This window comes from Macaca thibetana, chromosome 7 (genome assembly GCF_024542745.1).
Source record: "Macaca thibetana thibetana isolate TM-01 chromosome 7, ASM2454274v1, whole genome shotgun sequence".
Taxonomy (NCBI): Eukaryota; Metazoa; Chordata; class Mammalia; order Primates; family Cercopithecidae; genus Macaca; species Macaca thibetana.
In genome coordinates, this window is record NC_065584.1 from 159,746,062 (window position 1) to 159,762,304 (window position 16,243).

The 16,243-nt window shown below is 51.6% G+C and overlaps 4 protein-coding genes across 6 annotated transcripts in view; 1 reads left to right on the top strand and 3 right to left on the bottom strand.

The window, feature by feature from the left end:
- Positions 1–8,430, top strand: part of CSK (C-terminal Src kinase) — a 278,351-nt gene extending 269,921 nt beyond the window's left edge. For all 3 annotated transcript variants that reach the window (XM_050799867.1, XM_050799870.1, XM_050799869.1), the window contains 4 exons: positions 1,837–1,932; positions 2,769–2,897; positions 7,242–7,410; positions 7,840–8,430. In XM_050799867.1, coding sequence (XP_050655824.1) covers positions 1,837–1,932; positions 2,769–2,897; positions 7,242–7,410; positions 7,840–7,925 — 480 coding nt within the window. In that variant the 3' untranslated portion in view covers positions 7,926–8,430. The remainder of the gene's footprint in view (positions 1–1,836; positions 1,933–2,768; positions 2,898–7,241; positions 7,411–7,839) is intronic.
- The window catches only part of ULK3 (unc-51 like kinase 3), a 297,486-nt gene that overhangs the window by 214,732 nt on the left and 66,511 nt on the right, over positions 1–16,243 (bottom strand). The window lies entirely within an intron of this gene.
- SCAMP2 (secretory carrier membrane protein 2) overlaps positions 1–16,243 on the bottom strand; it is a 427,899-nt gene that overhangs the window by 206,856 nt on the left and 204,800 nt on the right. The window lies entirely within an intron of this gene.
- LOC126960028 (cytochrome c oxidase subunit 5A, mitochondrial) overlaps positions 1–16,243 on the bottom strand; it is a 254,695-nt gene that overhangs the window by 125,224 nt on the left and 113,228 nt on the right. The window lies entirely within an intron of this gene.

Consider the following 16,243-nt stretch of genomic DNA (forward strand, 5'->3'; position numbering starts at 1 on the left):
AAATAAGTGACGGACCTCTGAAAAGGTCCCTGAGGATTTTTTTGCAGGTTCTGGGCATGGTAGATCCTAAGGGGGAGTGAGATGGAGAATGGACAAGTTAATAGAACTCAGAACCCCAGACTTTCTGAAGTTCTTCCTTAGTCTTCTTCTCTGAGACTTCTACTCCTTGGTCCTAGCTTTTTGCCTAGGTGCCGTGCCAATGTGTCACTCACTCCGTCCTGTACAATATACAGGAAGCAAGCGAGGAGGGGGTGCCTCAGAGAGACAGTAGTGAAGAATGAGGACAAGGTGAAATTGGCATGGGCACGCTCTACAGAGCGAGAGGCAGGCCTTAGGGCACCACGTCGCTCTCAGGTAGGAATGTGTGTCCAGCAGCGCCGAGCCTTCAGCTTTTCACAAGAACTGAGGAAATTGAATTTTCTATGCAAAATCTCCCAACTTGGACATGTTGGCTCAAAAATGTTAATGATCTTGTATAGGCCAAACAGCATGTCTGTAGGCTGGGTCTGGCCCAGACATGGCCCACGACTATAGCTCTGGCTGCTCGATGGTTCTGTCCTTGCCACCCTTGACTTTTCTTTTTTCTGGATAAATGTCCAGAGAAACAAATGTCCTCTCCTGACTCATTGGTTTCCCCCAAAGATGTGGTTTCCTACACTCCCCTCTCCCTGCCAGCTACTTCTTCTGGGCCCCTGTACTTTGCCAGCTTGTTAGTCTAAAATCTTGTTTTACAGGCTGGGTGCGGTGGCTCACACCTGTAATCGTAGCACTTTGGGAGACTGGGGTGGGCTCACACCTGTAATCGTAGCACTTTGGGAGACTCGGGTGGGTGGATCACCTGAGGTCAGGAGTTTGAGACCAGCCTGGCCAACATGGTGAAAAACCTCGTCTCTACTAAAAACACAAAAATTAGCTGGATATGGTGGTGTGCACCTGTAATCCCAGCTACTTGGGAGGCTGAGGCAGGAGAATCTCTTGAACCTGGGGGCGGAGATTGTGGTGAGCCGAGATCATGCCACTGCACTCCAGCCTGGGCGACAGAATGAGACTCCATCTCAAAAAAAAAAAAAAAAAAAAAATTCTTGTTTTACAAATGATGACCAACCCATCTAGTGCCCTTCACACTCCTGGGTGCTGTTTCTCACAGCCATGTGTTCTGTTAAGCAGATTGCAGGCAGCCCTGGTTTGCATTAGTAATTTCTTAGTGAATGGGTAGTGTGCGGGTAAACCTCATTCTCACCCCATGAGTGTAGGGCACACACAAGCTGGGTTTTCCAGGAGCCTGTCTGCAGCCTGTGCCCATGTTCCTAGAAGTACGTGAAGGGACACTGTCTGCCTTCTCTTGGGGGCATGCATGCACAGAGGACATGCTGTGCCTCAGCCTCCAGTGCCTTGGCCTGCAGAGGGCAGGGCTGCTGTGTGGCACAGAACTCAGGACCTATGAGCCTCCTTGGGTGGCCCCTCCTGCCTGCTGTGGCCTCTGCAGCCCTGGCCTTGACTTCCTTTCCTGTCACTTGCGTGCCTCTGCCCCTGGGCCTCCCTCTGCCCGAGTGGCAGGAGCTTGCAGCTTTGTATATATGGGCAGTTGGTGACTCATTCCTCAGCAGCCCCTCAGATAGGGAAGTGAAACAGCCACACCTGGTAGGGCCTGACCTTTGGGTGACAGCAGAAGTAGCTAAGCAGACATGGGGCTTGCAGCTAAGGAGGGAAGTCCTCTCTAAAGCCAGCCTGTGAAGACAGTACTTGCCTGCCCTGACCCTCCTGTGACCTCCAGGCCTGTGACTCTGGTAACAGTTTCTTCCTCCCTCCCCACCACCCCCTTTTTCTTGGTGACAGCTGGAAGTAGCAGTGGTCACAACTGAGAGAGCCAAACATTTCTACAGCCCCCAGGACATTCCTGTCACCCTCTACAGCGATGCTGATGAATGGGAGGTCAGTGCTGGGGGCTCCTGGGCTGAGTCCCGTTGACTTTCCACCAGCAGGACAGAGCAGTCCTCCCTGCAGCCTATGGTCTGGCAGCTGGAACAGACAGGCTGGGCTCAAATCCACGGTCAGGGCCCTCTGGGCAGAGGCAATGAAGAAAACATCTGTCTAGCTTCTGGCCTGCAGGAGGCCCTAGTCTCCTCCCAGCCCAGGCGGAGCTGGGCTTTGGCCTGGTGCCTGAGGTTGAGTGTCCTTGTACTTATCTGGGCTGATGAAACCACAGAGGAGCTCTGTTCCCACCACCCTTGTCCACGTGGCTCCTGGCGTCAGGGCTAAAGAGAACGCCTCACTTCCCACGGCCACTGGGCTCTGCTGCATCTCCCCTGCGGATGGGTGGGCACTGGCTGATTCACCAGACACTGAGTGTGGGCCTCACAGGGGTTCCCTGCCAGGCATTTCCAAACATTCTCAGCCTAGAACATTTCCGGCTGGTCTGTCTTCCCTGCCCCCACCCCCTCCATTTCTCACTGCCCCAGAGCCTTCCACTGGCTTGGACAACCCAAGCATCCGCCTCAAGCAGACAGGCCGGGAGCTCCCTGCCAGATGTCAGTTCTCTTGAAAGCCAAACCGTGAAGGGAGTAGCTCAGAGAGACAAGGGGCGCTTGTTTCCTCTGGCCTGGTTCTCTCGGCTGCTGGCTCCATGGCTAGTGCTCGCCAGCTTAGCTGCAGGAGGGAACGGAGGTTGGCCTGGGCAGGGCAGGTCAGTGGGCTTCTCAGTCTCCTGGCCTGCCTTGGCGCTGCATCCCACTTCCTCCACACTGACCCCTTTTTCTTCCCTCTGCCAGATGTGGAAGAGCCGCTCTGACCCAGTTCTGCACATTGACCTGCGGAGGTGGGCAGACCTCCTGCTGGTGGCTCCTCTTGATGCCAACACGCTGGGGAAGGTGGCCAGTGGCATCTGTGACAACTTGCTTGTGAGTGATGCCCTGGTGCCCTTGTCCCTCCCTGGGCTTCACTCCCAGTTTGCTGAGCTGCAGACATCCTTGTACAAGGAGACCTGCTGCTGTGGGGCCCCAGTCTACTCAGGGAGATCATGCTCTCCCATTCCCCCCATCGCCCCCTAGTGCTCTCACCTTCTCTCCAGCATGTGGGCACAGCCCTGGTCCTGATGGGTCAGCTTGACCTACTGCTGCTCCCCAGGAGTGTCCCCTTCTCTCCTGCCCTTGGCATCCAGCCAGGTGCCCACAAGCAGACCCTCGTTCCTTGTTCTTTGTCCCTCTCTGTGGGCTGCCTGGATGTGCTCTTCCACTGTTTCTGCCCAGCCCCATCACCTCCTGCTTCTGCCTTCTCCCCAGATCAGGGTATACACGTGGGCAATGTGATTGGGGATTCACTTCTTCATAGATGTCTCATACACTTTATTGCCCTTGTAGTGTTCCTATATATTATGGGAAGCTTAGAGGGGAAGAGGGGAGAAAGATAGGGGCAGTGGCGAGAGCCGATGGGTGGTAGGGAGAAATGGAAGTCCAGCTGTCCAAAGTGGGCGCTGTCCTAGGCCTAAGATGCCTCCAGGGAGCTGTTGCCCATAAAGGGGAGCTGCCTTTGTTTATATAATCGTTCTGGGAAGATTTGGGTGTGATTTCTCTCCTCCCTCTCCCTTATTGCCACCCCTCACCTCATTTATTGAGCTTTCGCCTACCACGTACTGGGGTCTATGCTGAGAGCCTCACAGGACACGGACCTCCCAGGCTGGAAGGAGAATGCCACGCTTGATCACCCATGGCAGTGGGAAGGGAGTATCCTCTGGTGAGGACTACAGTCCTGAATGACCCCAGTCAGTCCTTTGACTATGGAGTCACCACCTTGCATAGTGCTGGGCCTGTGGTAGACATCCAGTAAATACTGCATGTATGGGGTAACTAGCAGTTTTACTTTTGCAAGTAGCTGGGAGTTTTTCAGAGTTTCATGTGGTGAAGAAGGTGGATAATGAAGCTGGGACAGGATGTTTTTTGGGGTCACAGATTAGTGTTCTTGTATACTTGTCAATGGGCTCTAAAGGCACTCCTCAAAGAATCTGCCAGTGATTTAAGCATCATTTGAATAAGAGCACAGGGTGAGCAGAAGAACAACTTGTGTGGCCAGGAACAGGGGAAGGGAGTGCAGAGAAGAGAGCCTGGGAGTAATGTCATCAGGAAGACTTTCCCTATAGTCCCAGCTACTTGGGAGGCTGAGGTGGGAGGATCACTTAAGCCCAGGAGTTCTAGGCTGCAGTGCCCCTTGATTGTGACTGTGAATAGCCAGAATAGCCAGTGTGGTCCACCCTGGGCAACATAGTGAGACCCTGTCTCTATTGGAAAAAAAAAAAAAAAAAAAAAAAAAAAAAAGAAAGGGCCGGGCATGGTGGCTCATGCCTGTAATCCCAGCACTTTGGGAGGCTGAGGCAGGAAAATCTATTGAGCCCAGGAGTTTGAGACCAGCCTGAGCAACATGGTGAGACTCCATCTCTACAAAAAATACAAAAAAATTAGCCAGGTGTGGTGGTGCATGCCTGTGGTCCCCAGCTACTCAGGAGGCTGAGGTGGGAGGATCGCTTGAACCCAGGAGGTCAAGGCTGCAGTGAGCTGTGATTGTGCCACTGTACTCCAGCCTGGGCTACAGAGGTGAGACTCTGTCTCAAAAAACAAACAAACAAAAAGGCTTCCCAGCAGCACTGGTGCCACAACTGACATAGCAGCTGCAGCTAGAACAGTTGAATTTCCTGGCTGCTCTCATCAAATTGGGTCAGAGTTCTGTGTGGCCAGCACCATCTCACCAAATCTCCAGGCTCCCCGCTGGTGGGTCAGCAGCAGCTGGTGTGACAAAGCACTGGCCTCTGGGAGCTAAGCCCTGGCCTGGGTCAGCTCTGCAAGGGTGCTTTCCTCCTTCCTGTAAGCTCTGCTTTCCATTTTCCTTCTAAGCTGCCATCACTTCATGAAATCCCTGGGCTTCCCTCCTCCAGAGTTGGCTGGGAAGTGAAACATGTTCCCAAGACCAGCCCCCGGATCATTTGCCTCAAAGGTTTTCCTTGGAAGTCACAAACGTTTCAAGGAATCTCAAATTTTACAAAGTTTGAAGTGTGGGCATTGGTGGCCTGTGGCTGTGTTCTCTCTCTGTAGCTGTTTTCTCCCTACATCCCTGAAAGGAAGCTGAGCCTGCTCCTCCCTCCACAAACCTCCCTTTCCAGGGCCCAGGGCGTGGAGTGCTGTGAGGGCAGTGTGCTAGGCGTGACCGTGCTCCTGGCCTCCAGGCCCATCTCCCTCTGTCCTCTAGCTCAATAAGGCCCTGGCCTATTTGTGCTAAACAGGCAGTCGGACCTAGAAAGAGCAGACAATCTCTCTGGGTCACCATTCTGGCTAGGAGCTGGTCTCCTAACTGGGATCCAGGCCTTCTCCCCTGTCCACGTGAACTCCCAGGGGCATAGCCTGAAGTGTTGAACACAGCACTGGCCAAAGAGATGTCACCGTGGGAACCGAGGCCCTCCTTTCCCCCTGTCTGCTTTCGTGGGTTCAGAGGAGCTGAGGCTTGTCTGAGAGGAGGTGGAGTGCTGGTTTTCACCCTGGTTGGTGTTCTTTGCTTTGAGGGCACTTAGAAAGCCAAGCCCAGCCCTTGCTCCCACCCTGCACACAGTGGAGAGACTCTTCTAGGTATGCTCTTGACTTCTGCAGAAGTAGTGGGTGGCACGGAGCCAAGAGGAAGTGTGACTGAAACTGTCCACTCATAGCCCGCGTGCCGCATTGAGAAGGCTTGGTGGGAAACTAATGCTGTGGCTGATGCAAGCAGCCAGGTCCCAGGGCTGTTTGCTGTCCTGCTTCCTCCCTGTCCCTGGGACTTGGGGGAGGTGCTGGTCCTGGCCTGTCGAGGCATTGTTCTCTGGACTCCCTCTTTTCCCAGATGAGCTTCCCTTCAGGGGAGGGGTTTCCAGCCCCTGTTACCCTGAGGGGCTCACAGCCCTGGAAGAAGTGTCTGGATTAGTCAGAGCACTGGGAGCTTCTCTCTCCCCAGGCGGCCCCTAGCCCAGGGAGCCTACGCCTGTGGGAAGCCCAGGAGTCACTGCCCTGGAGCCTGTGCTTTGTGCCTGGCCCTGCGCTCAGAGCTTTGTAGTCATTCTCACCTCAGTCTTCACTGCTGCCCAGGGAGGGACCTTTCTAGAGAGGAAGGCAGGCCCTGGCCTTCAGTCCCATGTCCAGGTTCTCACAGCTAGTAATACAGAGCACAGCCAGGATTTGAACTCAGCGCTACATAATTTCAAAGTCCATGGCACAAAGGACTCTGTGAGCTGGATGGCTCCTTTCATAGCTGCTCAGGTCTGTGGCTTGGTGGGACAGCCTGGATTTGGGAGATGGTGAGGCTGTGCAGTGGAAAACTGCCTGAGTGGCGCCCATTGTCCGGGTGTGGACTTGGATGACTGCTTACCTCTCAGGGAGCTGCAGCTCCCCATCTGTGAAATGGGACAGCACCTTCCTTTTTTTTTTTTTTTTTTTTTTTTTTTTTTTTTCCTGAGATGGAGTCTTGCTCTTTCACCCAGGCTGGAGTACAGTGGTGTGATCTCGGCTCACTGCAAACTCCGCCTCCCAGGTTCAAGCGATTCTCCTGCCTCAGCCTCCCAAGTAGCTGGGACTACAGGTGCCTGCCACCACGCCTGGCTAATTTTTTGTATTTTTAGTAGAGACAGGGTTTTACCATGTTAGCCAGGATGGTCTTGATCTCCTGACCTTGTGATCTGCCTGCCTCGGCCTCCAAAGTGCTGGGATTACAGGTGTGAGCCACTGCACCCAGCCAACACCTTCTTTATAAGGTCACAGTGAGGGTTAATGAGATCCTATACATGAGAAGGTTTTGGTAACGGCAGATGTTTTCATTGCCAGACTTTAGCTGGCCTTGCAGAGCTGATGTCGGGTAGATGGGCCCCACTGAGGAGCAGCCTCGTCCTTTGCTTTCTGGTATAACCAAAAAAGCCTGCCTTCTGCTCCCCAGGGTTGCTTCTCCCAGGAGGTGTGAGCCTACCTGGAGGAGGCTTAGGCACAGGGATACCTGCTGGAGGTCTGAGCGTTGGTTGAGCACCTCCTGTTTGTAGGATCCTGTGCCAGAGCCTGTGGGGAGGTGGAGAGAGGCGAGGAGACACAGCCTCCACCCCTGAGAGACGAGACAGTTCCCTGCAGCCAGGCTGTGCCCATTCATCTCAAGCCCACAGCTGGGCTGCTGGCTGCAGGGTCTGGAGGGCAGTGGGGAAGGTGGCAGACAGAGTAGCAAGACCCCCACTTCCCCGGCTTTGTTCACAGACCTGCGTCATCCGGGCCTGGGACCGCAGCAAGCCCCTGCTCTTCTGCCCGGCCATGAACACCGCCATGTGGGAGCACCCTATCACAGCGCAGCAGGTAGACCAGCTCAAGGCCTTCGGCTATGTCGAGATCCCCTGTGTGGCCAAGAAGCTGGTGTGTGGAGACGAAGGTGGGTGTCTTGCCAGGCTCATAGCCCATGGCTGTAGAAGGGGCTCAGCTTTGGGGTCACATCTCAGTTCAGTTCCTGGCCTGTTACGACCTTAGCAAACCATTCTCTGAGCTTAGCTTTCTCAGTTGGAAAATGGGAATTGTAATTCCTGCCTCCAGATTGGTAGGGTAAAATGGGATGGACCATGTAAAGTACGTGGTAGAGTCCCTGGCACGCAGCCCACACGTAGTTAAGGATGGCTACTGGAACAATTCCCAGGGCCTCACCGGGGGTCTCGGGAGAGATATGATGTGTCTGACTCAGGCAGAGACAGACCTTGCCCTCTCAGGCCTTGGGCTCTCGGTGGAGCACTCAGGGAGCAATGGGCAGGGGTCTGCAGGGCTACAGGCACTGTCTGCCTGTCTGGCTACAGCGGAATTTTGCTCCCAGGTCTGGGGGCCATGGCTGAAGTGGGGACCATCGTGGACAAAGTGAAAGAAGTCCTCTTCCAGCACAGTGGCTTCCAGCAGAGTTGACCTGGAATTTCTGTCATGGTTGTCCCTCTGTATTCAGCATGTGTTCAGGCCAAGTCGGTGAAGATGGATGTTGGCAAAATAGGAGGATTCCCTTATTTGCTGAATGGGGGGCCTGCTCTGAGCCTCCCCAGGGGCTGGGCCTGCTCCAGGTTATACTGGACAGAAGGCTCAGGTCTCAGCTTCTTTCAACCAAGAGAGGCCGCTGCCTAGAGCCCATCCCCACCTTTTCCTGGATGGGCGAGGCAAGCCAGGAGAGCAAGCAGTGTTGTCCTCACTGGAGGAGGACTGAGCGACTGGGAAAACTCGGCTCTACATCTCACCCAGAATGACTTTTAGAAACACCACAGCTGGAGAGTCCTGGCTGAGCCTTGGGAGCTTCAGCTCTTTGGCGGGGTGCCCAGATGCCATGCGATCAGCGAAGCCTGCGAGTTGGCAGGACTCTGAGGTTTCCTGCAGACCATGCCATGAGATTGAAGGTGCGGGGAAATAAAGAACAATCACCGTTTAGGAGGCTCCATTCTTTCCCTATAACCCAACTGTGGTCCCAGAGACCAGGGGGTGTTGCCAGGTGTGGCTGGGGAAGGGTCTGGGTTGATGACTCACTGGTACTCTTTAGTCCCCATATAACATGGTGGTTAAGGATAAAGTTCTGAAGCCAGAAAGCCCCTAGTTCCAATCCCAGCTCTGCCACTTACTGGCAGTGGGAGTTTGGTTCAGGACTTAGCCTTCCTGACCTTCACTTTCCTCAGCTATCTTGTTTCCTACCCTCAGGGAGTTGTTGAGAGGATTCGGTGAAATTATGTGTGCAAAATACCCATGCCACTGAGTGCCTGGAACATAGTAAATGTCAAATCAATGGAAGTTAAAACTAGGCATGCTTATATGCCAGAGAGCTTTCCTAACATTTACTGCAATGCCCCATCTCATTTTGGGAAAAAGAAAATCCTGGATGCTAAGCTGACACATCCCTTTATGCAGGTGACAGGTAAGCAGCCAGGAGGGTTGACCCTGCCCTGGGTCCCAGGCCTCTTTCCTGCTTCCTGGTTTCCTCTGTTCTCATCCTTCCAGCTTTGCTGGACCTGAGGCAGGGGCCTGGGTGTCTGTGACCCCCCGACCCCCAGTATACATGACCAAGGGAAGTAGATCCAGAGACACCATGCACTCTGGCCCAGAAACCCTCTGCTACCCAGCTTTTGACCTAATTGCCATTTGGTGTGGCTGCAGTGGGGAGGGCTTGTCTGCATATTTGGAACTGAGCCTGAGGCTGGCTTCCTGCCCTCCGACTTCCAGGCCAGGTATAGGGGACATCCCACGTGGGCTCTGAGAACGCTGAGAATAGAGGTGCCTTGAGGGGACCAGGAAGCCCTCTGGCTGGAATCAGTGCTCCAGCAGCCTCCACAGCCTTTATCTCAACAGCACTTGACTTCACCATGTGACCCTTTGGGATAAAATTGCCTTAGGGCACGAAATAAACTATAACTAGTAACATGAAGAACCAACTTCTTTGGCTAGCTTGGGGATGGGGCCTGAAGGGAACCTGGGTAACTGAAACCCGGGGATGGTCCTAAAAGTCCATTTCCAGGGTTTCCAACTTCCTTCTTGTCCACATTGCCCTTCCTCTCCCTCAGCAACCCACCAGTAAATGGTGAGGCTTCCCAATTTTATTTTTATTTTTATTTATTTATTTTTTGAGACACAGTCTTGCTCCGTCGCCCAGGCTGGAGTGCAATGGTGCAATCACAGCTCAAGCCATTCTCCCTCCTCAGCCTCCTGAGTAGCTGGGATTACAGGTGCCCGCCACCACGCCCAGCTTATTTTTGAATTGTTTGTAGAGATGGGTTTTGCCATGTTGGCCAGACTGATGTCGAACTCCTGACCTCAAGTGATCTGCTGGCCACGGCCTCCCAAAGTGCTGGGATTATAGGCGTGAGCCACCGCGCCCAGCCACTTCCCAATTTTAACAGAAACTGATACCGTTTTCTGAGTATTCATCATGTGTGAGGATCTATGCCAGGCATTTTAGGGAAGGCAGTTGCCCAGGGAGATCAACCAAAAAGTGCCTGTGTGAAAAGGCCATGGGAGCAGGGAAGTTCACAGGCCACTGTCCCAGAGCTCTGAAAACAGCTGTTGCTGCTCAGTAGGACTTTGCCTTGTTGGCTAGAAGGGAACATAGATCTCTGTGGACTCAGGCCAGCTGGAGGCCCCTGTCCCTGGGGGTTCGCCTCTCCATCTCCCACCCACAGCAGTCCTGCATCCCTGCTGCTCATTTTGAAGGGGGGGTCTGGATGAATGGGGCTGGGCTGGGCCTAAAGATCCCAGCTGTTGCCTGAGCCAGACTGGAGCTAAGAGGAGCAGGTGCTGCATTTAGCTGGCCCCATCTGCCAGCGAGGTGCTGAGTGGGAGTGACAATCACCGCTTTCCCCATGAGGTGTCCAAGCACTGGAAGTTATCTTCATCTTGGGGAGAAATGTTTCTCAGAGAAGATTCTAGCCTCCCTGATATTTTTATAGAATTCTGGAAGTTTCAGAGAATAGAACATTTGGGTCTGAAACATGCACTCTTGTGTGGCAGCCATGAGCCCTTCAAGGCTGCTGTGGATGCTGCTGGGTGGGAGGCAGAAGCCTCCAAACCAAGGCCCAGCTTCCACCCTGGGCCGCCTCCAGCCCTTCCTGCACTCCGCTGCGCTGGTCAGGTCCCGCTGCTGCCTCCCCACTGCCTCAGATCAGGCCCAAATTCCTGGGCAGTATACACCTGGCCCTTTGTGATCTGGCTCCTGCCTACCCTTCTAGCCCTGCCCTTTACCACAGACGCCAACCCTGAAGGGCTCCCTATTCTCTTGCCAGGCTGGACGACCTTGAACTGGCCAGGCCTCTTGCTTGTGTACATGCTGCTGCTTTTACTGGGACAAGACTGACTCCCACACATGCCTCTGGATGTACCTGGGTGCTACCTCCTTTGGAAAGCCTTCCCTGGCTGACTGCATCCTCCTTGCCCAGGTTCCCATGGTGCTTCCTACTATTATTTTTTATTTTTATTATTATTTTTGAGATGGAGCCTCATTCTGTCACCCAGGCTGGAGTGCAGTGGTGCGATCTTGGCTCACTGTAACCTCTGCCTCCTAGGTTCAAGCAATTCTCCTGCCTCAGCCTCCTGAGAAGCTGAGATTACAGGCATGCCACCACGCTCTGCTTTTTTTTTTTCAGACGGTGTCTCGCTGTGTCTCCCAGACTGGAGTGCAGTGGCGCGATCTCGTCTCACTGCAAGCTCCGCCTCCTGGGTTCACACCATTCTCCTGCCTCAGCTTTCCGAGTAGCTGAGACTACAGGCGTCTGCCACCATGCCCGGCTAACTTTTTTTTGTATTTTTTTAGTAGAGAGGGGGTTTCACCATGTTAGCCAGGATGGTCTCGATCTCCTGACCTTGTGATCCGCCTGCCTCGGCCTCCCAAAGTGCTGGGATTACAGGCGTGAGCCACCATGCCTGTCCTGATTTTTAATTTTTTTTATATATTTTTTTATTTTTAATTGAGACGGGGTTTCACCATGTTGGCCTCGCTGGTCTCGAACTTCTGACCTCTTGATCTTCCTGCTTCGGCCTCCCAAAGTACTGGAATTACCGGAGTGAGCCACCGTGCCCTGCCACCACTATTTATTACAACAGAATTGTAATTGTCAGTTTACTTTATTTCCTCCTAACACTGGGATCTCTTGGAGAGCAGGAGTTGTCCTATTCCTTACAGAACCCAGCAAGTCACTCCAAGCTTGTACTGACAAAAAAGTGGTGTGTGTGTTGGGGCTATTGGTTTCTGCTCCTTACTGCACAAGAGACAAAATTTAGGAACCACAAAAGCAAAGATTGATAAATTTGACTATAGAAAAATAGGTTCACTGAGCAACAACCCAAAGTCAAGGTCAAAGGACAACATGCTGGGGAAATTATCTGCAGGTCATAAACAAAGGGCTTATTCTCCTAATATATAAAGAGTTCCTATGCATTGATGACAAAAAGACCAAGGGCTGGGCACAATAGCTCACACTTGTAATCCTAGCCCTTCAGGAGGCTGAGGCGGGCGGATTGCCTGAGCTCAAGGAATTTGAGAGCAGCCTGGCCAACCTGGTGAAACCTCGTCTCTATTAAAATACAAAAAATTAGCCAGGCATGGTGGTGCATGCTTGTAATCCCAGCTACTTGGGAGGCTCGGGCAGGAGAATTGCTTGAACCCGGGCGGCAGAGGTTGCAGTGAGCTGAGATCATGCCACTGAACTCCAAGCCTGGGTGACAGAGCGAGACTCCGTCTCAAAAAAAAAAAAAAAAAAAAAAAAATTACATATGCACCTTACCCTTTGACCCAGCAATTCTGCTTCTAGGAATTTGTCCCATGGGTAGACTCAGTTGTATGACATTATGTCTGAACAGGAGATTTATTGCAGCCTTGTATATGGTACTAAAAGACTGGAAACACCCTCACTATCTAACAGCCAGGAGATTGGGTAAATAAATTAGTGTTCCTTCATACACTGGAACTCTTTTTTTTTTTTTTTTTTTGAGACGGAGTCTTGCTCTGTCGCCCAGGCTGGAGTGCAGTGGCGCAACCTCGGCTCACTGCAAGCTCTGCCTCCCAGGTTCACACCATTCTCCTGCCTCAGCCTCTCGAGTAGCTGGGACTACAGGCGCCCGCCACCACACCCGGCTAATTTTTTGTATTTTTAGTAGAGACAGGGTTTCACCGTGTTAGCCAGGATGGTCTCTATCTCCTGACCTTGTGATCCGCCCACCTCAGCCTCCCAAAGTGCTGGGATTACAGGCGTGAGCCACCGCACCCGGCCATACACTGGAACTCTACACAACCATAAAACAAAGTGTTGAGGAAGCTGATTTGGGAAGATTTCTGAGGTACATTGTTAAACAGAAAAAGCAAGGTGCAGAAGAATGTGTGTCACATGCACGCTTGTGTAGAAAAAATGGGGGTGGGGAAAGAAAAGGAGGATATATTCTTATTGACTTGTGTATGCATCAAATGCTTTTAAAAAGATAAACAGAAAAAAAGTCTATTGTTTTCCTCTTGGCAGGGGAACTAACTGAGTGGTTGAGAAACAAAGATAGGAGGCAGGCCAGGACTCTGTCTCAAAAAAAAAAAAAAAAAAAAAGGAGGTGACTTCATTTTTAATTGTTGGGCCAGATGAATACATTTTAAAAAGAGTTCCTTCTGATCAGGCACAGTGGCTCACACCTGTAATCCCAACACTTTGGTAGGCCAAGGCAGAAGGATCAATTTAAGACCAGAAGTTTGAGATAGGCCTAGGCAACATAGTGAGATTCCATCTCTACCAAAAGAAACACAACTAACTGGACATGGTGGCACACACCTGTTTTCCCAGCTACTTAGGGGGCTGAAGTGGGAGGATCACTTGAGCCCAGGAGTCCAAGGCTGCAGTGAGCTATGATCATGCCAGTGCACTCCAGCCTGGGTGAGGAGTGAGACTGTCTCTAAAAAATTTAATAATAATAAGTAAAAATATAAAAAGATTTTTCTGCTCTTTTTGTTTGTTTTTTTAAGGTAGGGCCTCAGTCTGTCATCCATGCTGGAGTGCAGTGGCGCAATCACAGCTCACTGCAGCTTTGACTTTCTGGGGCTCAAGTGATCCTCCCATCTTAGCCTCCTGAGTAACTGGGACTACAGGTGCACGCCACCACGGCCCAGCTAATTTTTGTATTTTTGGTACATACAGGGTTTCACCATGTTGGCCAGGCTAGTCTTAAACTCCTGGCCTCAAGTGATCTGCCTGCCTCAGCCTCCCAAAGTGCTGGGATTACAGGTGTGAGCCTGGCCTCTTTCTGCTCTTTATCTAGAAGTTCTTAAAAATGATGGTAGAGAGTTAGTGCAAACAAACAAACAAACAAACACAAAGACTTGGCAAAGGCATCTGGAGATTTTGTTTTTGAGACTGGGTTTCACTGTGTCACCTGGGCTGACTGCAGTGCAGTGGCACAGTCACAGCTCACTGTAGCCTGGAACTCTAGGGGTCAATCGATCCTCCCACCTTAACCTCCCCAGTAGCTGAGACTACAGGCACATGCCACCATGCCTGGCTAATTTTTTATTTTTTGCAGAGATGGGATTTTACCATGTTGCCCGGGTTGGTCTTGAACTCCTGGACTCAAGTGATGCGCCTGCCTTGGCCTCCCAAAGTGCTGGGATTACAGGCATGAGCCACCATGCCTGACCTTGAAGATATTCATCAAGGCCTTTGGAGTAGAAATGGGCCTTCTTTTCTTGTCACAAGCTAACAGAGGAAAATGAATTTTGGGTATCCTTGTGTGCTTTTAATAAGCCTTTAAGATCCCTGACCTCAAGGAGTTTATGTTCTTACGGGAGAAAGACTCACAATGATCAAATAACAGTAAACAACGAAAGTGAGACTGTGTGGCATGGACTCTACTTCAGAATTGAGCAGTCAGGGTGGGTCTCCTGGAGGGAACAGAACTTGGACTGGGGCTTACAGGAGGACCAAGGATACAAAGGGTGAAGACATGCTGCCATGTGCTTGATGTAGGACACCCAAGGAGGAACTCAGGCTCCACGTGCTGGGGAGGTTGGGAGCTGTTAGCAGGGGAGGCACATGGTGAGTGTGGAGTGTGGTCAAGATCACCGAGGCGGTATGTGCAGAACAGACTGGGGCCGGATTGAGAAGCTGGAGTCTAGGAGGAAGCCAGGATGCTGAGAAGGGGAATCTAGGTTGTGCTGAAGGCCTTGACCACACCCTTGATTCTGGAAAAGGGGTGACAAAAGTGAGTAACAATGTGAAGAAAAATCAACACCATTAAAAACTGTAAAAGCCATGGTCTTTCCCTAAGGTGGTGAGTGCTAAAAACAAAACACAATATCCAACAAACAAACAAAAACAACCCACTCTCCTTGTGGCCAGTGGGGGAGGGAGACTAAATGACACTGTGTGTGTGTGTTGGTGCAAGATTTATAGCAGTCTTCAGCCCCATCCATGAAAAATAATTTTGCTTTGTTTATTATAGTATAGTTTTTTTCTCTCTCCTGACCTCACAGTGTTGTTCAGTCTTTCCTTATGGCCAGGCTCAGTGGCTCACGCCTGTAATCCCGCACTTTGGGAGGCCGAGGTGGGCAGATCACTTAAGGTCAGGAGTTCAAGACCAACCTGGCCAACATGGTGAAACCCTGTCTCTACTAAAAATACAAAATTAGCCAAGTGTGGTGGTACATGCCTGTAATCCCAGATACTCAGGAGGCTGAGGCAAGAGAATTGCTTGAACCCAGGAGGAAGAGGTTGCAGTGAGCCGAGATTGCACCACCGCACTCCAGCCTGGGTGGTTTGGAGTTGGCTTAATAGGGTCTCAGAGCAGCTAAGGGGTAGAAGGAGATGGGGTGGGGAATAAAAGGATTTTTGAGGAATGTTGCTGAGAATTGTGAATTTGACACACTTTATGTTCTTCAAGAGACCCAAGTAAAGATCAAGGTTCTCTCTTTTTTTTTTTTTTAGAGATGGAGTCTCGCTCTGTGGTCCAGTCTGTGGTCCAGGCTGGAGTGCAGTGGCACGATCTTGGCTCACTGCAAGCTCTACCTCCCAGGTTCACACCATTCTCCTGCCTCAGCCTCCCGAGTAGCTGGGACTACAGGCGCCTGCCACCACACCCGGTTAATTTTTTGTATTTTTAGTAGAGACGGGGTTTCACCGTGTTAACCAGGATGGTCTCAATTTCCTGACCTTGTGATTTGCCCGCCTCAGCCTCTCAAAGTGCTGGGATTACAGGCATGAGCCACTGCGCCTGGCCAAGATTCTTTTTTTTTTTTTTTTTGAGATGGAGTCTTGCTCTATCGCCAGGCTGTAGTGCAGTGGCGCGATCTCAGCTCACTGCAACAAGATCGAGGTTCTTTTTAAAGCCCTTTGCAATGTGTAATTCTCTGAGTGCAGCTGAGTAGGACTGAACTATGTGGTGGAGCCCTAGATAATACTTGGGTTATGGGTATGTGTTACATGTTCTCCATATTGCCAAGTGTTTCTTTGATCTCATTTCACCCTTTTCACATCACAGCTTCACAATGGAGTCAATTAGCATATGTAGCTGTTTTATAGACAAGAAACTGAGGGCCACACAGCCAGTGCAGTGTACTAGGGTTTTCTCTTTCTGCCCTACAGCTACGTGCAAACAGGCTCCTGCACAGGATTCTACCCTCATTTGCATTTACCTCCTTGGGATCAGTTGAAACACCCCTTCCACCACACACCAGCACCACCAGATGCCTGCCCTTTCAGTCCCAACTGGACAGCTGCTTCATTACCTTTTTC